The sequence below is a fragment of the Pempheris klunzingeri genome, chromosome 9, assembly GCF_042242105.1.
Source record: "Pempheris klunzingeri isolate RE-2024b chromosome 9, fPemKlu1.hap1, whole genome shotgun sequence".
Taxonomy (NCBI): Eukaryota; Metazoa; Chordata; class Actinopteri; order Acropomatiformes; family Pempheridae; genus Pempheris; species Pempheris klunzingeri.
In genome coordinates, this window is record NC_092020.1 from 12,705,322 (window position 1) to 12,728,426 (window position 23,105).

The 23,105-nt window shown below is 40.5% G+C and overlaps 1 protein-coding gene across 1 annotated transcript in view; it reads right to left on the reverse strand.

The window, feature by feature from the left end:
* Positions 1 to 23,105, reverse strand: part of spock1 (SPARC (osteonectin), cwcv and kazal like domains proteoglycan 1) — a 115,612-nt gene that overhangs the window by 24,992 nt on the left and 67,515 nt on the right. Inside the window, exons 4-6 of the mRNA XM_070836728.1 lie at positions 20,745 to 20,825; positions 9,729 to 9,843; positions 6,932 to 7,064 (exon numbers count right to left, since the gene is read on the reverse strand). Coding sequence (XP_070692829.1) covers positions 6,932 to 7,064; positions 9,729 to 9,843; positions 20,745 to 20,825 — 329 coding nt within the window. The remainder of the gene's footprint in view (positions 1 to 6,931; positions 7,065 to 9,728; positions 9,844 to 20,744; positions 20,826 to 23,105) is intronic.

Here is a 23,105-nt window from a genome sequence, read left to right on the forward strand (position 1 = left end):
ACAGAAACATGTAAGTGTGACAAAAAAGCAAAAACAGAAGAAATCTGTAAGGGGGCAAATACTTTTTCACAGCACTGTAGATATTAAACAGAAGAGGTCCTAGGATGGAACCTTGGGGAACCCCACATGTAATTTTTGTTCGCTCAGATATGTAGTTACCTATAGACACAAAGTAGTCCCTGTCCTTTAAGTAGGATTTAAACCAGTTTAGAGCTGCTCCAGAGAGTCCTACCCAGTTTTTCAGCCGATCAAGTAAGATACTGTGGTCAACTGTATCGAATGCAGCACTGAGATCTAGTAGTACTAACACTGTAATCCTGCCATTGTCAGTGTTTATGCGTAGGTCATTGAAGACCTTAACTAGCGCAGTTTCGGTGCTGTGATTTGGTCGAAAACCTGACTGGAAGACATCAAAACAGCTGTTCATTGCTAAGAACTCATGTAACTGTTGAAACACAGTTTTTTCAATGATTTTGCCCAAGAACGACAGATTTGATATGGGCCTGTAATTGTTCATTACACCTTTGTCCAGATTATTCTTTTTTAATAATGGTTTGATGACTGCAGTTTTGAGGGCTTGTGGGAAAACACCTGAGAGAAGAGACATTTACAATCTGCATCAGATCTGAGGTCATGACATTTGAGACTTTTTTGAAGAAGCCTGTTGGCAAAATGTCAAGACAGCAGGATGAAGACTTCAGATGTTGTACAGTGTCCTCCAAGTATTTACGGTTAACTGGATTGAACAGTGCCATCGTATTTGAGTTGGTTTTCGATGGACATAGATATCTTGGACACGGTAGAGAAGCGATGACTGCTTGTCTGATTTTTTCTATTTTATTGTTAAAAGAAGAAGCAAATTCATTACAGGCCTTATTGGGCAACATTTCAGGGGCAACTGACACAGGAGGGTTTGTTAGCCTGTCCACTGTGGCAAACAAGACACGTGTGTTGTTCCTGTTTCTGGTGATGATGTCAGAGAAGAAAGGTTGCCTTGCATTCCTCAGTTCCAAATTATAGATCTTAAACCTTTCTTTATAGAGCTCATAGTGAACCTGGAGGTTTGTTTTTCGCCACCTACGCTCAGCTTTTCGACATTGTCTTTTTTCAGTTCTTACCAGCATGGCATTTCTCCAAGGAGATTTACTCCCCTTAGAGACAGCTTTTATTTTACTTGGAGCGATGGCCTCAATGATGTTGGCCATTTTAGCATTGAAATCATCCACCAGCTCATTTACTGAGGCCCCGGACAGGACAGGTGTTTGAACAAAAGCCTGATTAAATTTTTCACTGGTGTTTTCAGTGATACATCGTTTTGAGATGATTTCCTTTCGAACACTTGCGTGCACAGAGACAGTGCTCTCAAAGAAAACACAAGCATGATCAGATAAAGCAACATCAGTCACTACAACCTTTGAAATGTTCAACCCCTTTGAGTGGGCTCTGCCACATGTTGAGTCAGCCCAAAATTGTCAAGGACATACCATAATTGTTGGGTGCCTCTGTCCTGAGGGTTATCAACATGGATGTTAAAATCACCAACAATAGCTAAACAGTCAAAGTCCATACATATTGTAGACAGCAGTTCAGTGAGATCATCAAAGAAGTTAGCACAGTATTTCGGTGGCCTGTAAACATTGATGAATATGGCTCGGGAGGAGGATTTTAGCTTAAGAGCCACATATTCAAACGAAGAAAAATTCCCAAAAGATAGTTGCTTACATTGAAGTGAATCATTAAACACTATAGCAACTCCCCCTCCTTTCTTGTGTGTTCTAGTCTCACTCATAAAACTGAAGTTGGGAGGAGTTGACTCGATTAGAACAGCTGAACTGTTGTTATGATCTAACCAAGTTTCTGCTAAAAACATAAAATCAAGCTTGTGCTCAGTGATAAAATCATTGATTAAAAATGACTTCCCTGTCAAGGACCTAATGTTTAATAAACACAGATTCAGTGTCTTAGGAGTGTTATCTATAAGACTCCCAATGATAAGCTGTGGCTCACAAGGAATGGGCTTTAAATTTGAAAAATGTACAGAACCGCATAGAGTTACCATTGTTTTTCTATTACCTATCAAAACAGCTATTTGCATGAAGGGCCCCGACTTGTCCTGGAAGAAGTAATGACTGCCCTTGATTTTGATTTTACAGCCTGGACCCTTCACATATCAATTTGAGTCTTGTGTGGTTTGAGCACAAGCAACATTGTCAGCTTTCTTAGCCTTATCAGGTTGAGAAGACAGACAGTGATGGCGCAATTGTGGAGGGGGCTGTGGTGGTGATAAATGACTTAGAACAAGTCGGGGTGGGCAGGTTGAAGGGATTTTGGGAAAGAAGATAGGAGTGGGGCGAGGTGTAAGTTTGACACCAGCAGAGACCAGCTCCTTCATGTGGTCAGTAAATTCCAAAAGTGGGGAGGAAGGAGGGAGGGCTATAAGGGATGAGTCTGACCCTGGTGAAGTTTGGGGGGCTATAAGGGAGGAGTCTGACCCTGGTGAAGTTTGAGGGGGTAAAGAAGCTGGAGGCTTTGAGGGGGGTGGAGATCCTTTGCCATGAGCAGAATTTTCCTCCAGTGAGGGCAGTGGTATTCCCTCCTCAAGGTTGTTTTGATGGTGTGTTGTGTCTTTTTCCGGCGCTGTTGTCTCTTTGCTCTTGTCCTCATCCTCGTCAGAGGGAGGGTGATTTATGTAGTAAAATAGGCTAGAGGCCAACAATTTTACTCCCAATTTGTTAAGGCATACTCCATCTGCCTTAAAAAGGTGTCGGCGTCCCCAGAATATGTTGAAATTGTCAATAAACTGCACAGCGTAGCGTTTAGATTCAGATGAAAAGAAACTGTTCAGAGCCCACAGCCTGCCAAATCTCTCATCTCCTCCTTTGAGCCCTGGGAAAGGTCCAGAGATGTAGAGTTCAGCTTCCACAGAGCTCATAGTTTCCAACAGAGCAGTGACCTCAGCTCTTAACACCTCGGACTGCCTTTTTACCACATCATTTGACCCAAAATGAAGCACAAAGTTTGTAACAGTTGGATGTGAGGCCACAATATGTTCAAATTTTTTTGTTATGTCAGACACCATGTCTTTTGGAAAGCAGATGACTTTAGTGTTATTGGTGAGCACACGATTCAAATCTTTAACTGCAGTATCACCCACAATCAGAGTCTGAGGCCCTGAGGCCCAAGCTTTCCCTGTAGCCTTTTTTTAGAGGAGCTTTCAGTCCTTACCCTGCTGCCTGAGGGTGAGATTTTATCCAGGTTTTGAGATGGAGATTCTGGGTCCTGAGAGAATGGAGCAAATCTGTTTTCCAGTGGTAAATTCTGTTGTTGTTGGGGAGGTTTGTTGCTGATCTTTCCTCTCACAGTTGTCCACAGCTGCTTCTTGCTAGGCACTGGGGTTGATGAGGCGCTGTGTCTGGATGGGAGCGCTGGCCAGCCTGTCGCATCACAGATCTCTGGGCCCTGTGTTCTGCCTGTTATTCTCCCTCCCGTTTCCCGGCAGTGTGATTTATCCTTTGGCCGAGCACCAAGAGAATTCCAGGGAGGACTTATCGATCTTGATTCATGGGCAAGCGATGAGTCCTCCAGGTTCCGGCTAGTTTTGCTAGCACTCATTAGCCCTGCATTAGCATGCTGCGAGTCGTTGCTGCGAGATAATGGTAGGGTTGTGTCATACCCATATAGTCCATCTACATCTGCATTCACTTCTAACCGGTGAACTTTAGTTTCAAGCACAGCAATCTTCTGCAGAAGCTTCTGGCAGTCATCCGATGAGAGAGGAGGCATTTTATCAGATTAGTTTAGCTAACCCGGATTAGTTTAGCTAACTGACAAATTTGTGAGGTAGCCACAAACACGACTCCAAACGTTGTATCAGTACAAAGTCTGCATCTCCAGTGAAGGTGAGCTGGTGTTGAATCCTCTGTGCCAAAGCCTCCTTTATGCTGAGTTTCTTGAGTGCACACAGACACTGACCTGAAGGCAGCACCGCGGTCAGGTGACCCGTCCAAGTAGATTCCAGCAGGTGGGCTGGAGAAAAAGGGATCCAGTGTTTTTAGAACTTGAGCCCTACCTACTTGATGCTATCCTCCTCATTAGCAAAGTCACTAAAATGGTTCACCCTTATTAGGGGCCATTCTGTTGAATTCATTATTTTCAATGGAGACAAAACTGAAAGCGATGCCATCATGGCACACATTCACTGTTACGGCGGGGACACATGAGAAGTGGAAGCACATTAAAGCACCGTGATATGTTGAATGAGCAGTCGTCTGGCTGTTCACAGAGTTGCTTGCCAGTGCAGAGAAATGTAGATACATTTCTCTGCACTGGCAAGCAACTCTGCTCCTCTACTCTTTTGTAGTCACACTTACAGGTGATCTTCATCATCTCCCTCTCTCTGTCTTTGTGTGTGTGCCTGCTTGTCTCTCTCGCTCTCTGTTTAGACTCAATTGATGTATGAAGTATGCAGAATAAATAGGTAATCTAAAAAATGGGAGACATACTATTACAAATGCATATAATGGAGGGGCAGATCTTTAAATTTCATCATGTGTGGGGGGAAACAGCCTGGATAATTTGGGCTCAACAGCACAGATTTTAATCTTTCTTATTAAAATGTGCTTTACATTATATGAGTGCAACCCTGAATTACTGGTATACTCCTTTGAATAAAATCAAACTATACTATGTTATAACTGTGTGTGTATGTAATTACAACCAAACAAAAACTTTGAATATTGAACTTTCTTTGGTGAGCTGATTAAGGGAAAGTTTTGCTGAGACAGGATTAGTCATCCATCTTCGATGAACAGATGTGTCCATTAGGCAACCATGTAAACACACCATTAGACACAGAGATGCCCGGTGACATTCTATTTTCTACTGCAGCACAAACCAAGTGCAATGCAATAAGCAAGATGGACTACTTCAGAATGTAATTTAACAGTATAAATCTCATTTTAGGTAAGTGAGGGGTGAGAAATTGTTTGTACTAGTTGGGGTAAAAAATCCAATTACAAGATCCTTCCAAGAAGAATAATGAAAACTGAAATGGGTTATGTAAATTTTGTTTGCGAGATGATGACAAGGTTTTGTCAGGGTGAGAACATGACTGTGCATAAATATTTCTACACATATCATGCCAAACACAGTCTTGGATGTATCCTGCCAGCACTTTCATTTCCCATGTCCAAATCCATCATTTCCTCCCTGTCACCTCTTTGATGGGGCTGCTAATGTTGCTTAATGAAATTTGTTGACAAAGGAACAGTGCTCTGCCCTGTTCTCAACATATTGAATTAAGTGTCACGGGAGGGAGCCAGAAAGAGAGAAAGGGGGAGAAAGAGAGAGAGAGGGAGAGAGAGAGAGAGTGAGTGCCCAGGATATGAATGACCTCCCCCAGTCACTGTCAGCACACCGAGAGGCTCCATGAATCTTTATGTTTGTCTCTCTCCAGGGGTTAATGTGGTTTTGATGAAACAGTGTTTTAACACCTGACTCAGTGGAGTAAAAGAGGAGAGGAGAGGAGAGGAGAGGAGAGGAGAGGAGAGGAGAGGAGAGGAGAGGAGAGGATGATTTAAGAGGAGGGAAGTAATGGACTTAACTTAGTGGGCTGAGGCCTCTCAGGAGATAAGAGCACTGTCCGCTTAATAGGATATTGAGTGTGTGTGTGTGTGAGCGTGTGTGTGGTTGCAATGAGGGGGGCATGTAATGTAATAATAAAACATGAATAAGCTTGAGACCAGCAGCTCACTGGTGAGCAGAGTTTAAGTTGGGCCACAGGGACCCATCACTCCACCAGCTAACTGAACCCCTCCAACTAAATTACCGCAGGGAGCAGAGGGACTTCCGAGCCCTCCCTTTCCTTTTGTTCTTTCACTTGCTTCTCCTTTAACACTTCTCCGCAGCACAGCTTTAGACAGGTAGGTCATTATAATAGCCTATGTCCTGACTTCTTCATACAAAAGCAGTTGAAACTCGCAGTCTCATGTTTTCTCATACCTCTGGGTTGGATGCTTAGTCCTGCATTTAAACTGAAAACAAAACGATGACCAAATGTCTGGGAGTCTATTTATTTCCTGCAGAGCTGAGCTGAAAAACCTAGCTGATGTGTGGATGGACAACAAGCTTTAAAGCAAAGACAACATGGCCTATGTTGAACTCCTTCTCTCAAAGGTTTGATTTTATTGATTATGAGTCCTCACTCACTCTTGTACGCTAAGGGAACATCCCTGACTGAAATACTACAATTAATAAATAACATTGAGCAAATGACAAGAGTGTACAGGTGTCCTTAGGCTCAGCTCGCTCTACTCTACTGCCAATATTCCTGTCACAAAGACTTTGATTCAGCTGTGCAAGACACTCGAGAGATGTCTTACATTGTGCTTCAGCTTTGGCAGGAAAATTAATTACTAAATGGATTAGTTCAATATTATTATTATTATTATTATAACAACAACAACAACAATAATAATAATACCAAGAACAGACCCAAAATGAACACAGATAGCTGCTCGAAAACCTATGATAATTGACCCTGAGGCAGACAGAGAAAAGTACTGCTGAAACACAATGTAGGGAGACATGAGTCAATACATACATGGTAAAATAGGACAGCGAGTAGAGAATAGGAGGCAGGAAAAAGGCAGAAATGAGCAGGAGTGAAAAGGGGATAACATATAATTGAGATATCTATTAGGAAAATGAAAGAAAAGTACACATTAGCTAAAATATTTCAACCATAAATAATATGATTCAGCTGTTCAAGAGCTTTTATAAGTCTGGAAGCAATTGTGTTCTTACGTCAATGGTTGAAATAAAATGTTTGCTGAGCAACACAAAATGACACACTTTAAATGACAGAAAAGTATAGAGAGAGAGGAAGAGGAGAAGAAACTTCAAGAGGGAAAATGGACATGGAATGCTTCACCTGGGAAGAGTAGGTGTGTCCATCAGATCCACACACAGGACTTGACTGAAGCGCAGAGCAGAGCCTACATTTCCCATGAGCACCAGCTTCAAGCCTGTGCTTGTGGCCTGCACTGCCTTTCCTTGGTTTCACACTGAAAGAAACAGGGAGAAAGTCATGAATTTGAATTTTACCCACTAAAACATAGATGAAGTCTGCTGCACATATTCTAAAAACACAATAGAATATTTCTAATGTAAATTTTGTATCTCGACTAACTTTGCTCTCTTACATTTATGTATTAGGCCAAATTGAAGTGCAGTAATCACTCTCCAGGCAGGAATATTATCCAAACTAGCACAATTTTTTTTTTATAGAGATGAAAGACTTAAAAGTGTTTGTGGTTGTTGGGGTCAGCTGAAGCAGAATGAATCCTGATTGATCCATTGAGGCCTTTTCAGTAACGAGTGTAATTATGTTTGATCTAAATCTTGCAGCAAATTTCTTGCTAAGTGCTCTCAGCGAATACCACTGACTCCTGATTTGAGCAGAGACGGAATTAGAGTCCGACAATGTGACAAGAACAAATGATGCAAAGTGAGCATCAACCAAAAAAAGACACTAGTTGTAGTGCATAAAAATTCAGTAAAGAATGAAACAATAAGAAAAACGTCCAGTAACATAAAATCTGAAAGACAGTACAGACCTATATTGGAGCTGAGATATTGTATTGTATTGTATTGTATGTTATCGATAGATAGATAAACAAAAACTGATGATGACAACTACAGTATATTGTTAATTAGTTACTGTGGTCTTCAAAACTTACAGCATACATCTTTTTTGTCATTTGATGCCATGGGTTGCTGAGAGTTGCTGATTGTTACCATGGAAATATGACTCTAAGTACTGGGTTTGCCTGGAGGAAGGGCGGCTAATTTTTGAGGTCTAAAAAGTCAGTCTTTAATTTTGTGAGAGTGTCTAACTTGAATTAGACTAATTTAAGAGCAAAATTAAGACTGGCTTAACACTAAAGACCAATCTAAAATATTTTCAGGAAACTAGCCCCCAACTGAATTATTGATTATTAGATCAAAGTTAAATAGGCTACAACATCACATTAAGTAAGAGTTCATCATTCAGTCCCTTGGTTAAAATTTACACTCTTCAGCATTGAAATCCTCGGCAGCGTGCCAGCCACTTTCTTGGGTCTTTAGAAGATTCACACTCAGCGACAGAGACGCAATCATTGCCATGGCTGATTAGACAAATGCTGTGCACGCAGCACAGATAAATTAAACAGTGCTGGCAGATAAGTTAAGCTGGAGGTACATTGAAACTTGTAGGTTGATGTCTGATATGTTTCCCCTTTATCCACCTATCAAATCCAATGCTTCTCCTTCTCTCCTATCAAGTGCTATTTGCATAAATGCAGTGAAGCACAAGAATATGCTGAAGTTATTAGTCAGATTTTTCTTCGCCGGGGAAATTAGTGCAACCATGGCAAATATTCATTGAGAGAGACGGCTACAGAGAGAGGAGTGGACAGACAATCGACTAATCGTATCAATCTTGAACTAAAATAAGAAAGTGATCTCTCTCCCTGTCCCTCATAAACCGTTGTACCCCCCTGCTGCTGAGAGTTTCATTGTTGCTCTCATCTGGAAAGGCTCCGATCAGATGGTACCACAGCCCCATCACAGATGGAAAGAGGTGTATACAAATTAATACTGCAAACCTCCATAAAGTTTTTTGCATGCTTGTAGCCAGATATTATGGCCCCATAAGATGTTTGTGCAAAACTATATCAATTTCAAGCAGAAGAAAAAGAAGTTATGAATGGGACTTTTGTGTTGACAGCTTCTTAGTAGAGGACAAAATTAATTTGCTTGTGGATTTATTTAACACCATAGTAATACCAATGTGTGTAGAGGGTATCTTCAAAAAGACAATTTGTTTGTGGTGAATAACAATGATAAATCCTCTCCTAGACATACATGCTGCAACATTGTGTAGATTTAGTGTATTTCTCAACACAACACAACGCAACAACAGTTTGGAAATATCTTCAATGCAACAAAGTTTGGATTTGCCCTCTAAGAGGACACTGAATCCATGATATGCTAATTACTGCAACTAATGTAACTCATAGATAAAATAATATCATGGTCCAAAGCGTCAGTGAGTGATGCTGCCAGGGGAATATAGATTTCAGGTGAATAGTTTTACGTATTAAGCAGCAAATACGACGTGTAATTAATGCAATACAAAGACAGGCATTAAAATGAACTATCTTAGGAGCTAATGACTTGAGGAAATCAATTAAACTCAAGACAGACAAAATACATTTAGATGTCTTTTAGGGGGAAATGCTTCTTGAACTGAAAAATTGAAAAATCTAACAACTGGCAACATAACAAGGTTGAAAACACAAATAAATTGGGAGTCCAAAAAGCAAACAGATAGTTTTATTAAAATTAATTGGTGTTGAGAATATGTGTCTGTATGTCTGTCACAGAAGCAGACTGGATTCTTACACTGGTCACACACAAAACACAAAATGCTACTATATCGCTACTATATTGGTGTAATTTGTCTAACATGGCCTGAGGGTCTTTCACATATTGAAGGTCCCCGATGAGCATTTTGACTTGCAGGTGTTTACTTTACCTTAATAATGATTCCATATTTAAGGAGAGAGAAAGTCAGTCAAGTTGCACAATTCTACAGACAATCCCTTAATAAAGCTAATGTTAAAAAAAAACAATGTTACAACAATAATACAACAATAATAAAATGTTACATTACTGGTTCTTACCTGTGAGTGGGCTGCTTGTGATTGGTGCAGATGGCTGTTTGGTAGTCATGGCTGACACACACCTTGTGTGCAGGGCAACGCACCTTCAGACAGGGGTCCTTGGTGGCATCTGGACCTATGGGGAGAGATCAGGGATAAACTTTATCTGAGTCTCTAAGTTAATGGAAACATGCAGAGCAGGAGAATCAGCACAATGTAGTGCTGAAGTTGAACGTTGATGCAGCAAAATATCAAGCTGTTCTTTGGTTTTCCAGCTGGCAGATTCTTACATTCTACTAACTGAAGCAGGCAGAAAAATAATGAGTTGGAGAAAAAGACAGAGAAGAAGATTGGTAAAACGTATGAAGTAAACGCTGAGTTTTCTGCGTTGTGAGCTGCTTAATGAGGACTATTCTCTCCGAGCGCCGACCCCATCTTCTTTCAAATCAATCTCCTCAGTGACATTATCGCTGTTGCAGCCAGGCACAGCTGGCTGGTGTCCAGGGTGACAAAAGATCAAAGCAGCTCATTGACTCTGAGCATTGTGTCATTTCACACTAGGCTAACAGCACAAACCCACTTTCATTTGACAGACAGAACAGAAAAAAAAAGTGGAGGTGAAAAAGGAGAGAGACAAGAGCTTTTTCACCAGCAAGGACCTCACCACAACAATGTGAGTTTAAAGGCTTAATGAATTAAGGAAGTACTGGATGTTGAGCACAGGTGAATGGATGTGAGAAGGGGGATGAACATGGAGGAGGAAGTTGTCTATTTAGGCTGAGATGGATATTTTAAAGGCGGAGTTGGAGAATCAGTGTGGGGTCTCAGGATTTTAGCTGTCCAAGCCAATTACGGGCCTTCAAAAGAGGCAACATATTTTAATGGAGATTGTTGCAAATGTAGGAGTGATATACCTGAAAGGACCAGTGATTGAGACCAGTTTGGCTGATGTGAAAGTTGCTTCATTGCAGAAAGAATGGTTTAAATTGTGTTCTGAAGATGTGCCAGAAATGTAGAGGACTTGATGAAAATTGACGTTTGATGTTTCGATAAGAAGGAGTGGGTCTTGAGGTGAGGTTTGGTGTCACACCTGAAACTGATGCATTTGGTTAGTGGCTAGGATGGGCTGAGATAGACGTCTAGACTGAAAATGGAGGTGGAAATCAGATTGACTGGGATGAAGAGAATGATTATAGGTAGATGAAATTGGGGCTAATTTGGACTTTGAAAGCATTAGTGATGTCTCCTTCAGAAAGCCAAGCTGCATGGCCTGCCAAATGGATGAGGGTGATGTCCTCATCGTTGGTTACAGACTGCATTGAGAAATCTAGACTACATTGTTGATGCTTGGAATGTGTGAGCCATGAGGAGTATGAGTCTATTATTTGCCTGTTTTTGCTAGAGTATTTCCAATTGGCAAAATCTATTGTGCTGATCCATAGTGAGTTGATACTAATTGTAGGTAGCGTTAGTCCAACTTTTTATATTGCTGCAACATGCAATTAACCACGAAGCATGGCCTATCATTGAGAAAACTGAGACATACAGGACAGGATATTTCACCAGGCTTGACAGACGATTAGAGGTATGGTTGTGGTGTGGCCTTACTCCTGAACATCAATTAACTACTGACTTTCATGAGTACAAATGAAGTAATAGTAGTCATTGTGATCCTGGCAGTCAAAAACACTTTACCAGATATGTATTAATGAAAGATAAAAGCTATTATAAAAACCAACAAAAAAGACAGTAAAATGAGATCAAAGGCAACATGGTTTTTAAACCACATGCAGAGGCTGCTTGCAGTCACCAGGGTGAACAAACTAAAAATGATTTCACATCCCAAGTTAATTAAGACTGAGTACAGAGTGTATAGATAAAAGTGTTATGTACAAGTCATTAGCATGTGGCTGCTAACATCATAAGACGAGAATGGCCTTTTCTCCATTAGGGGCCTAATGGGTTGTGTTTGAGCCACAGCTGGCGTCTGCTGTGAACATCAACTAGTTTGTGACCTGATCACACACTGTGTGGCTGTTTACATGCTGGTTTATCAGCATTAAATCAGGCAGAGAGTTAGACACAACGGTGGTTTTCTTGCCTCTGCTTGCAGTAACGCTGTAATCTCGACAACCATCTATAATAATGAATGAACACCTGCACATATCAACTCCAAACATAGGAACATATCTGAAGCTGTCAAAGGATATGAGAGAGTTTTCTTTATCTCTGAGTTATAAGACGGAACATACACAATAAAGATGGTGAAGCTTAGATAATCTCAAGGAAAGAGATTAATAGGACACGGCACACATCGGTCATAACTGAGCAACACACTTGATTCCTTACAATCTGTAAAACACATACACAGATACAAAAACCCTCTCATATTCCCAAGAATTCAGAGAGATTATATGTCAACCTTTCTCCTGATAGCTGTCTGCTCTGCAGTGTGTTTCTATCTCCTGCTTATTTGGGCCTGTCCTCACCTCCATCTATCAGTGCTGGAGGAAACCCATCTTATTTCACTCTGCTGCAAAATGACTTTATCACCACGAGGAAATGAGAGATGAAGGGAGAGAGGAAGGATCGGGGAAAAGGGAGGCGCGTATCTGGTTAACAGAGGATTGGAGGACAATTTAGGATTAGTGCGTGACCTCTACTCTCAGACAAATTGGAAATAAGACACACACACACAAATCAGCAAGTCATTTTATCCACCTACACACACCAATACACAAGGCATGTAGATGATTACACAGATAAAACTTTTTTCATAAACAGTAAAAAAAGTTAATTTGGAGAGACAATGATGCTCTGAATGTGAAATCGGTTTCAGATGATGTGATTTGAATATTTGTGGTATATATAGGAGGAAAGGAGAGGAGAGCAGAGGAGAGGAAAGAAAAAAGTGAACAGTAGAGGAAAAGAAAAGATATGAAAGGACGGGAAGAAAAGCAAAGAAGAAAATGACAGGGTGAAGAGGGGGAGGAGGAAGCGAATAGAAGAGTGTAGGGTAAGAGAGAGTTTTATCCATCTATTTAAAGCTTGAGTGAGCAGCACTGGCGGTTAAACCAGCCAATCAATTGTAATGCAGGAGCACTGCAGCACACTCTCGCCACCTCTCTTTCACTTTCCTCAATACGAGTCTCTCATCTCCTTTTATTCCCCTTTCTTCTTTCTAATCTTAAGTATGACTTTATTGTGTGAAGAAGTCAATATGCATGAGCAATATAACTTGACATGCCTTACTGCATATCCATTCATTCCAAAGTGCCAAGTAAAACTCCATTTCACACTTAAAACCACATCTTTTACCTTGAAAATGTTATTGATTTATGTAAATGACCATGGTTGTCTGCTGCTGATAAAACGTTGCCAAATGAACAAGTATTAAGGATTCGTACCTGTGTGTGTGTGTGTGTGTGTGTGTGTTTGTGCATGCATGCGTGATGTAAATATTATGATTCTTCATCAGACACTGCTTGATGGAGAAAGTGTGAAGATGCAGTGATTTGAAAACGGTAGCTGATAAGGGAGGAAAAAACAGAGAGGAGCAAGTCATATGTGTATTCTCTATAATGATATAGTTATGCTTTGTGAGCAAGTCTAACAGTTTTGCACACTGATATCATTACCAATTTGTCTCGCTATTGTCCTTGGCCATATGTAAAGTGGACTGATGGCCGCTGGGTGCTGGGTTACCCGTCTGTAGGGGTGAGACAGATGGAAGAGTTGGCAGAGCTGTGACTGAAGGTAGCGGGGGCACAAGATAACAGCATATCATTAACAGAAGAACAGAAATGTGCTTAGTTTGAATTCAAGTCGGTCACATCTACACTTTTGGTGCTGGTTGTCATTTTAAAACTTTTTTTGTATATAATACTATTTTGTGGTGTAAAATCTTAAAATGAATGTGTATTTCAGCAAGGCCATTTATAACCAACGATTAAATAGTTACATTTAGTTGGAAATGCCCATTAATGAAGCTTTCAAAGAATCTGTGCAGCAATTAGGATTTGGCTTGGAGAACTAATCCTTCTAACATGAACATGAACATCAAATCTTCATTTAACTTAACACACAAAGGCGTCCATAGAGTCTGTGATAAAAACAATCTCACAAGTTAATTGCATGTCACATGTGAGTCTAACAGCCATCTAACCTTATTAAACTGATGCATGCAGAGACATGTCACATTGTGGTCCTGAATTTCTGACAGTGTCAGAATTGTGGTGCGGCTTGGCTGCCAAAGCTCTAAACTGGCCGCTGATAAACACGTCTCACATGTAAAGGGGCCAATAGGAGGAGATTCTGGAGGTGAAGCTGACTGTGGCAGCAAGCAGTGTTAATGTTATTAAGGGAGTGATAGTGAGAGAATGAATATAACTGAATGTTACTAGTTAGTTGGTGGCCAAGCAGCTGGTTAAGCATCAAGAAATCATGTGATGCCAATCAGCTAATGAGACTACAGTGATCTACATGAACTAAAGCTATGCTCTATTTGGGAATAAAATTCACAGCTCAAATGAATTCATTTCTAAATGCAGTGATGTTAATTCTGTTTATCTGCTTATATACACAGGTCTTTTAATTGTACATTAAAATCAACAAAGGTGAAGTTGTGATTATTTGACAGGTGTCTTTTACGACTGAAATGTGTACATTGCTGACTTACAATCAAAATCTGTGGACATGGACACCTCGTGGCTATTGTACATTTCACTGCTGTGTTGCAGTGTGCTTTGAAAACTCTGCTGTTGCTGCAAACCCAGCATCAACCCAGCTACCATCTGGTCTGATCTGCTTTTATATACTGGGGGGGAATCAATATACTCCTTGCTTGGTAGCTCATGCTCAGCGAGCACAGCAAGTACATAAAAGAAAATATATTCCCTGCTGAAATCAAAAGTTGTGCTACATCTGAACATGAAGATGAAAGTCATCTTCATCAAGCTCATGTGAAAATAATACAGAAAGAATATGTGCGTTATCTATCAAGGATCCATAAGCTCTCTGTGTACATGTAAAGGGATATGCCAATGCCAAGAGAGGTTTTCTTTTTTCAGTGTGTTTTGGAAGCATTTCTCTTTTTGTCTATGCTATGCTTTTAATAAATGTCTTACACGAGGAACCAGCTCTCCTCACCACCATTCTTATGTCTCAGCAATAGCTTTGTTCCTCTGTGTGCTTTGCCCCTTGCTCTGCATTCCTGTCATCAACAACATTACAGTGCTCTCTTGTGCACATTGTGTGTCTGTTTCCAAACTGTGGATGAAATAGGTTCATATATTGACTTCTGTCACGTCTCTCTCTCCCTCCAAGTCCAACCTCAGGGAGCCGCAGGGTAAACACAGCTAGTCAGAGGAGAGCTAGAAACATACTGTTAGCATAAGAAAGTTAAGACACCAATTCTTATTCAGCTTAGTGCTTCTGTATAAATTAAAGTTCAATAAAAAATCTGCTCATTTCTAATGACATTAAACAACTGAAGTTGTTTCATTTCTGGTATATGTCAATAGCTCTCAAATACTGGATATTTGATTTTAAAATGAACATTCTTACAATCAGTGATTTATACACTTGACCTGTTAGTCTTACAAAATACTCATGTGTAGTCTTTTATCGTACTGCATATGTTAGACTAAAGGTTGTATGACATGTACACGAGCCACCTACAAAAACAAATGATTATTTGGAGTAATTATAGACACGGCAGACAGTTATTAAATCACAATCAGTACTTCATTACATAATTTCTGCAGGATACTTTTGGGAAATTTCAGTGTGCAATACTTTGCAATACACCAGGTCATGGTTTTGATCCATGCTCTCATGAGAAAATGTTGAATGAGTTTACAATAATTGAATCCCTATTAACTGCATTAGTGTGTCAGTGTTGCTGTATCATTACACTATTATTCATTAAGGCAGGCTGCAAATATGACACTTTATTGTTTCCAATGTGCAAAACAATCTTTAAAAAGTTCCTGAACACATCTTCCAGCCATTTAATTGCTGCAACACTTCCAAGTGGATTCCTGGCAGAAAACAAGATTATACTTGAAGCTGTAACATTTTATGACAATTAAAGTCGACAGTAAATGGCCTTACTCATCCACATTTTGTCTCGGCGAGAAATATTCCTCCCTCTATTTTTATTATTAATGTTCCTTAAGAGACAAGGAAAAGTGGTTAGAGAAGAGTGGGGTAAGATAAAACACTCTTCCTGTGTCCTCTAATACTGGATGAAGGCCAGAATGGAGTGCAGTGATTGGATAATAAAGATAGCCAGAGTCCAATAGAAGAGGCCACTTCGCCAACAAGCCCTGTCAGAGAGTAGAGGGTGACCTCAAATTAATTGCTGCTGAGCCACACATGGGTCACCAGGGTGCTTTTGTAATATGTGAGTATGGGTGTGTGTGCGCTCCTTTATCGACACAGCACTCCATTGCTCTCCATTGTTTGCTCTCCCCAGCTACTGTTTCTAATAGCAAACAAACAAGTTTGAAATTAAATAAACAAGTGCTTCAACAACCATTCCCAGAGGACAAATTCTCAACTGTTATTAGAAAAATGAGCATCACTTTCAGGCTCTGATAAACTAATTAAAAAGGTGTTTCTTCTCTTTTACCTGGGGGTCTACGGAGAAAAACAAGAGATAGAGAGAGAGGAGTGAAAGACAAACAGATCAGGAGGAGATAAAATCTCCTTCTCGCTCTTTGTGAACGTTCCTCAGGGTCTGAGGCCTGTGAGAGGCACTGGAGCGAGGGATGACAGAGAGGAATGATGGAGGGATGAAAGCACACAGAGGGCCTCTGGGAGAACGCAATGATAGAACGGATTCACCATCCATAAAATTAATTATTGAAAACACGGGCAAATCATATTATTGTGGATGTAACTGAGGAACGGAGAAGATAAACAGGCTGTTTCAGTTTGAATGTCAGAGAAGAAACCACGGTGGCTTACGGGGAGAAAAATATCTGGAGAGAGAGGGGCTATTGACTATCGCTTACAAACTGAATATTCATCACTGCCACACAACCATTATACACACAGCAGCACATGCACACTCACACTTGATTGTGAAAAGTCCTGAAAGAGGATGTTTTGTGAAGCTGTTGCTGGCAGCAAAGCATTTTTAAAGGGACGTTATGAAAGCAAATCAAACTGTCTTTGAAGACAGCTTCAAAGCAAAGGAGCAAAGATGCATTTAAGGACAACATGTGCAAACAAGAGGACCTTCATTTCAGGGGAAAGCTGCTAATTGTCACAGTATAAATGAAGTTATAACCTGTTCTGCTTGAAGTGTGTTTACAATTCTAATCATCATCAAGGAGAAGTGAGAGAGCAGAAACAGAATAGAATATGAAATTGGTTTAGTTGGAGGGAATGCGCTCACACTGACTTGAAACACACAATGGCTGATGTAGACACTGGAGTCTGTGGCTGTATCCACCTCAGCTCAAACGAGCTTCTGAGAACAGCCAGTTAAACCAAGTTGTAAGGTTTTCTTTACAGGTCAGTGTATGAGCTATACAAAGGGGGTCTCATTTCAAAATTGTGGGGCCACCCGAAATTCAATATATTGATTGATAACTTCAAGAGTTCCTATTCAACTGAGACAAATGTGTTAAAGCAAAGCTAATTTTTGTGCAGTGTGATTCACGGATTCAAGATATTTCAGTCTGGACCAACGTGGTGCACTGACAGACCGACACTATCATCCCCAGAGCCACAACAAGAGCATAGCTTGAGGTCTCTGCAATGTCACTATCCTGATTGTAAAAAGTTATATAATTAATTAAATGATTCTGCTTTTCTATCAAACTCATCGATTGGTTAAAGCTACTGTATTTCTGTCTAGTTGATCATGGCAGGGTTACAACTGAAGGAAGGGAAGGTTTTATTTTATTCATTCAAGTTTTTTTTTACACTTGTACAATGTCAAGTGGTCTCTTTTCTTCTGCTTTAAAAAAGATCCCCAGGGCTCTTAACTGACCATGTGCTGCTGCCAGACAAGGAGCTTGTGTCAGTTTGACCTTTAGTCAATTTCAAGAGAGGTCACAGTGAAAAAACACACACTTGACTTACATCCTGATTCTTTAGCTCATTGACGCACTCTGATCTCTTCCTCTTTTTTCTCCGTCTTCACACACACACACACACACATACACACACACACACGCATGCAGGTGGATGACAGATCTGGCCTCTTGCCTAACCTTCAGTGTCAGGTATAATTAAATGTTTTTGCACTGTCCTAGACTGAGGCATTCATTAATCTGAAGCTGAAGGGTGTGTGTGCGAATATGTGTGTGAGTGTGCATGTGAATGAGTACGAGTGGATTAGAGCCCTGTAGCTCCTCTATCTCCATTTACTCTCCTCTCCTGTTATCATCCACACATATTCCCTGCTTAATGTTACTCGAAAAATGACACAAACAGGCATGTAGTAAAGTGACAAATGGGAGAAAGACCAAATTCTATTTGCTCTTTTATGTTTAAAAACTCTTTTCAAACTTCTTTCTTCTCACCTTTTCTAACAGACAAAGCCCGTGTGCTGAATTGAACACATTATACCCCCACTCACACCAGAATGGAAAATGAGATAATATGACATATGCAATTCAAAATCACACATTTTGCTCCAGCAAAGGCACTCCCAATCAAAAGTTTAAATCTTTGAATTTCAGGCTTCTACCAGAGAGAAAATTTCCCTGACAACTGAAAGAGACATATCTCTACAGTGCTGTACATAACAAAGGTTTCATCACAGCTGGTCAGGATGACATCAAAAACAAGAAAACCTTCACCTCAGTCCCTGACATTTGTGTTTGAACTGACTCACGTACATGAAGATGTGCTGAGAAATTCAGGCAGAATCGCACAGCAGCACAATATAGCTGCTGCTCTTTTTATTTGTAGATTCATCGAGGCTTTGATATTGTGGATTACTGTATGTTACCATGCAGCTTATCTCCCACTGAATTAGTTCAAAATACACGTAATTGGTTTTGTAACTACTTAACAAACAGAGCAGTGTGTGCATCAATCGCATTTCAAATTGCATTTGATTTACCAATTGGTTCCCCATTGGTTTTTTCCTTTTGCCAACTCTGTTATCATTTGCAGCACTCTGGAGCCTTGTTGTGGCTTATCTTCCTCTTGTAAATCACAAGGTATATCAGTCTTGTTTCACACCATGACAGTCTCCCACAGAGGACGTGGCGAATGGATTAATTAATCCATTTTATGTTACCTTTTAATGTTAGTTACCTATTAATCTCCATGACATACCTATTTTTTAAAAATTATTTCTGTTAACATTATTTTACTAAATTATTTTTTACAAATGAATCCACCGCCTCCTTTCACATTTTAAACATGCACAGGTGTAAAATGTTATTTCAGATGATGATCAAATGTTTTATGCCTCAGCATTTTCAATAAATTCATCTAAATGCTGACAAAACAACAACTGTCGTGTGCTGTGCTACAAAAAATAAGCAAACATCCACTACTATTTATAATCTACTTGACAGTCAGACCAAAATTTAGCAAGTAGAGAAATAAAAATATCTAGACATCATCAAAAGAGGATTGAAATGAAATACACTGACCACATTTTCAATTTGAATTCATTAAAAATGTAAGTTCATTTAAATGTATTCTCTCTATGTGGTTACTGAGAAGAAGCAATTTGCATGTATTTAATGCTACTGTGGTAATCTCAAACAAACAATATTACAGAGAATTTAAGCCCACTAAACCCACGTTAGTGTGTTAAACCTTGCTAAGCTGCAAGCGCAAACACCAGAACTGGCAGGTATGCTACTGTGCTCTGTATTTTACTGCCCACTTCCTAAATCTCAAATCACATTTTTCATGTTAGACTGCACTAACAGACCATGATGTTAGTACTGAAGCTAACCCTGGAAATAGCTCCATGTTACTGAAGGGGCTAGCTTTGATCATTCTGTGTGCATTAGCCATGCTCTATCTGGCTCTATCATGTTCTCTGTCAGACGGCGAGCTGTGAGCTTGGTTATCTCTCTCTTCCATACTGACATCTCTGCACACAACCTGAGACAGAGCGGAGAACTAATTGTGCTAAACACTGCTGTATTAAACCGCCACGTTTTATGGGATCTGCAGACGAGACAGCAGAGCGTAACAGTTTAAGCTCAGTATAAAGTAACACTACTCACGTGATGTTTTCAAAGCGCCGAAACAAAAAAACGTAGGTCAGCTGGAGCGCTGCTGTCAACTTCACTCGAAAGTGCAGATTTGAAACTCTCTCCCAGTTTTTGTTTGACGTTGATACACCATGTAAAACCGGAGATGTGATGAGTTTTAATTTGATAGTACAAAAATATTTATCCGTGCATAAAAGTGGGATGGGCTGGCGCTACATTTCTTATTGCAGTATTGCATTGGTAGTATGGCCCTACTCTACCATTTTATTGGTTCAGTGCACCATTACATCTGGTAGTGAGGTGGAATGAAGCACATTTACCATATGAGTCACATGATGCCTCGTGGCCGTAGCAATGATGACAGAAGCAAAGCAAAACAGGAACTAAGGCGGTGGTAAGGAGTGGTCAAGTGGGACAAACACAGGACTTTTAACCAAGGACACCAGGCTTTGTGTGAACCCAAAAGTCAGCGTCTACTTATCGCAAAGGATATAAGGTCATTTCTCTTCCTTAAGCGTTATATTTATTTTAACTGAAACCATAATTTTTTTTCCAAACTTAAGTTGTTTTGTTGCCAAAAGCTCACCAAACTGTGACCGTTTCACAATTCTAACCACATGTTTATCATTGTAACCAAGACAATGATGGTCCGGTAACTTTACTTGAGTCACTGTGAACACCGTTGTTAATGAGTTGATACTATGATGTGATGTTCCCCCTCTGGCCTAGTGGGGGATGCAATTGGCCCCGTCTGAAGCTTGGTAGTGGCACTGATGACGACTGATTATCGGCTGATAACATTTGAAGTGAATGATGAAATGTTGCCCAAACTCACCATCCTGTACCGTCAGCTCGGCTGAACTAAAGTGAGCTTTAGTTCCTGGGTCTCCATATCTATCAGGTTCGGTCTCTCGCTCTAAGAAAAAAAAGAAAAAACAAAATAGGATGATCAGAATAGCTCATACATGGTCAAAGTAATAGTTCAACATTTTGTGAAATATGCTTAATTGCGTTAGAGGACAAGATTGAAGCTGCTGTTGTGTCTGTGTACACGGGCGCGGTAGTGGGGGGAAAAGTGGACCTGACTACCCAGGGCCCGAGTAGGGAGAGGGGCCCATGAAAATGCTGATATATATATATTTTTTTTGTGATGTTTTCATGAACCCCCCCTTACGTTGGTATGTTGGTTCGCGAGGGAGAGACAGAGAGAGAGAGAGAGAGTAGCGAGAGAGAGAGACAGAGAGAGAGAAACCATCACAACACTTTTCTCTTTATCTTTAGTTGTCATAGTAATAGGCTCCACTGGGATGGGGCCCACTGACATTGAGAGTGTACAGGGCCCAGAATTTGGTGCTACGCCCCTGTCTGTGTATCACTGGAGCTGGAACCAAGAGTCAATTAGCTTAGTCTTGCATTAAAACTGGGAGGAAGGAGACACATCGATCTTGGCTCTCTGCAAAGATGGAAAAAAAAAAATACCAGCAGGAATACCAGCACCTTTAAAGCTCTCTAATGAACATATCTCTTTTGTTTAATCCGTTGGCAAACTCTAGAAACTACAACGCAATGTCTCTGCTTGTGCTAATCTAAGTTTATTGGCTCCAGGCTAGTATTTAATGCACAGACATGTGTAGTATTCATAACTCTAAATGTTGAATTATTCAACCTATTTGCTTTCAGGTCCCAAATTTTACAATCCAAAACAAGTATGTTTTGATATAATGCATTTAATCTCCTGAAAGGCATTCAGAAATCTCAAGCCGGACTCAGTGGTGCTGCCAAATGACACAAGCTGTTTTTCTTGTATGAAAGGAATAATCATTGCAGCATCATTACCGAACACAAAAACAAGTAGACTCAGCCAAGAGAAAGCAAAGTAATGCACCTACCCATCTAGATACAAAAACACTAATCCATCCTCCCTCATACACACTGCTGTACAATATGCCATATGGAAGCAGGCCAGTGGAGGCTGAGCCTCAGGGAAAGAGCAGAGCAGCCTTACACTGAGGTACAGGAAGTTTGTCATGTCTGTCTGTAGGCTGTGACATTAACACCCTGAGATGATTAACTCCCAAACTCATTCATCTCCAGTACTTATTTGCAAGCAAGACTTTAGAGCAGGGACTGACCATGCGCTGTATATAATGACCAGGAAAAAGTGAGGATATGTGTATGTGAAGGCAAAAAAGTTATATGCCCTCCATTCGTTATTCTCCCGCTCTGTCCTTTCTCTCCTCTTTGCCAAACCTCTCTACTCCTCATTATTGGATGGCTTTCTTATCTCTGAGTTATCCTCTCTACAGGCAATTTCTTTCAAGTGCTCTCTATAGGCCTCATGTCCGTATATCTTTGTATCTCCCTCTGCCTCTCTCCCTTGAGACTCCCTGATGCCACTGTCACTTTCACATGATGGCATTTAGCCTGAGGGCTTGGGCTATGATCGCTAGCAACGGCTGTCTGCTCACATCCTCTGAATTTTATTTATCCTAATTTACGATGATCATTGGAGGCCCAAGTCGCTACGAGGCACAAAGGGCAGAATGAAAACACACTCAAACACACTCACATTCTGTCGTCCCTTAATGTGATCTACTGTTGTGTGTATCTCTGCTTGAAAAGCAGCGTGTTCAACACCGTTCACACACTGCAGTCCATTGATTCACAGCTTCATTTTGCTTTGAGTTTGCTGTTGGTTTTGGCTCTGCCTTTGTAAACTGGGAGTGTAGGGCAGAAACAATTCACTCCGCACACTGTGGCTCCGTCTGCCAACATTTACCCTTTCTTAATCACCATTTCTCTTGGCCACTAGATCCTCAGTGCCGTTTCTTCTGTACCATTTCTTCTCTTCCATCCTAAACAGAAATGTATCTGCTTTGTTGATATGATTGGCTTCATCTGTTCATTAAATTAGCAATACCCTTGGTAAGAATGTGTATTTCCTGCATCTCAGCAGGCTCCAGGTATCATTGATTACTGCCTGTGTGTGTGTGTGTGTGACTGGTTAATTTTCTGCATACACCTGAAATCACTGTAGCATGTACATGTGCGTTTAAGCTGATAGTTCCCTTTATTTGTTAAGACTCAACACCGCAAGTCCTCACCCCTCTGAAAGCGTGAGATAAGAGCAGAGTCGAGGGTTGTGGATATTGAGTCACTTTTTATGATGTGACCAACAAGCCATTAAAATCAGAGC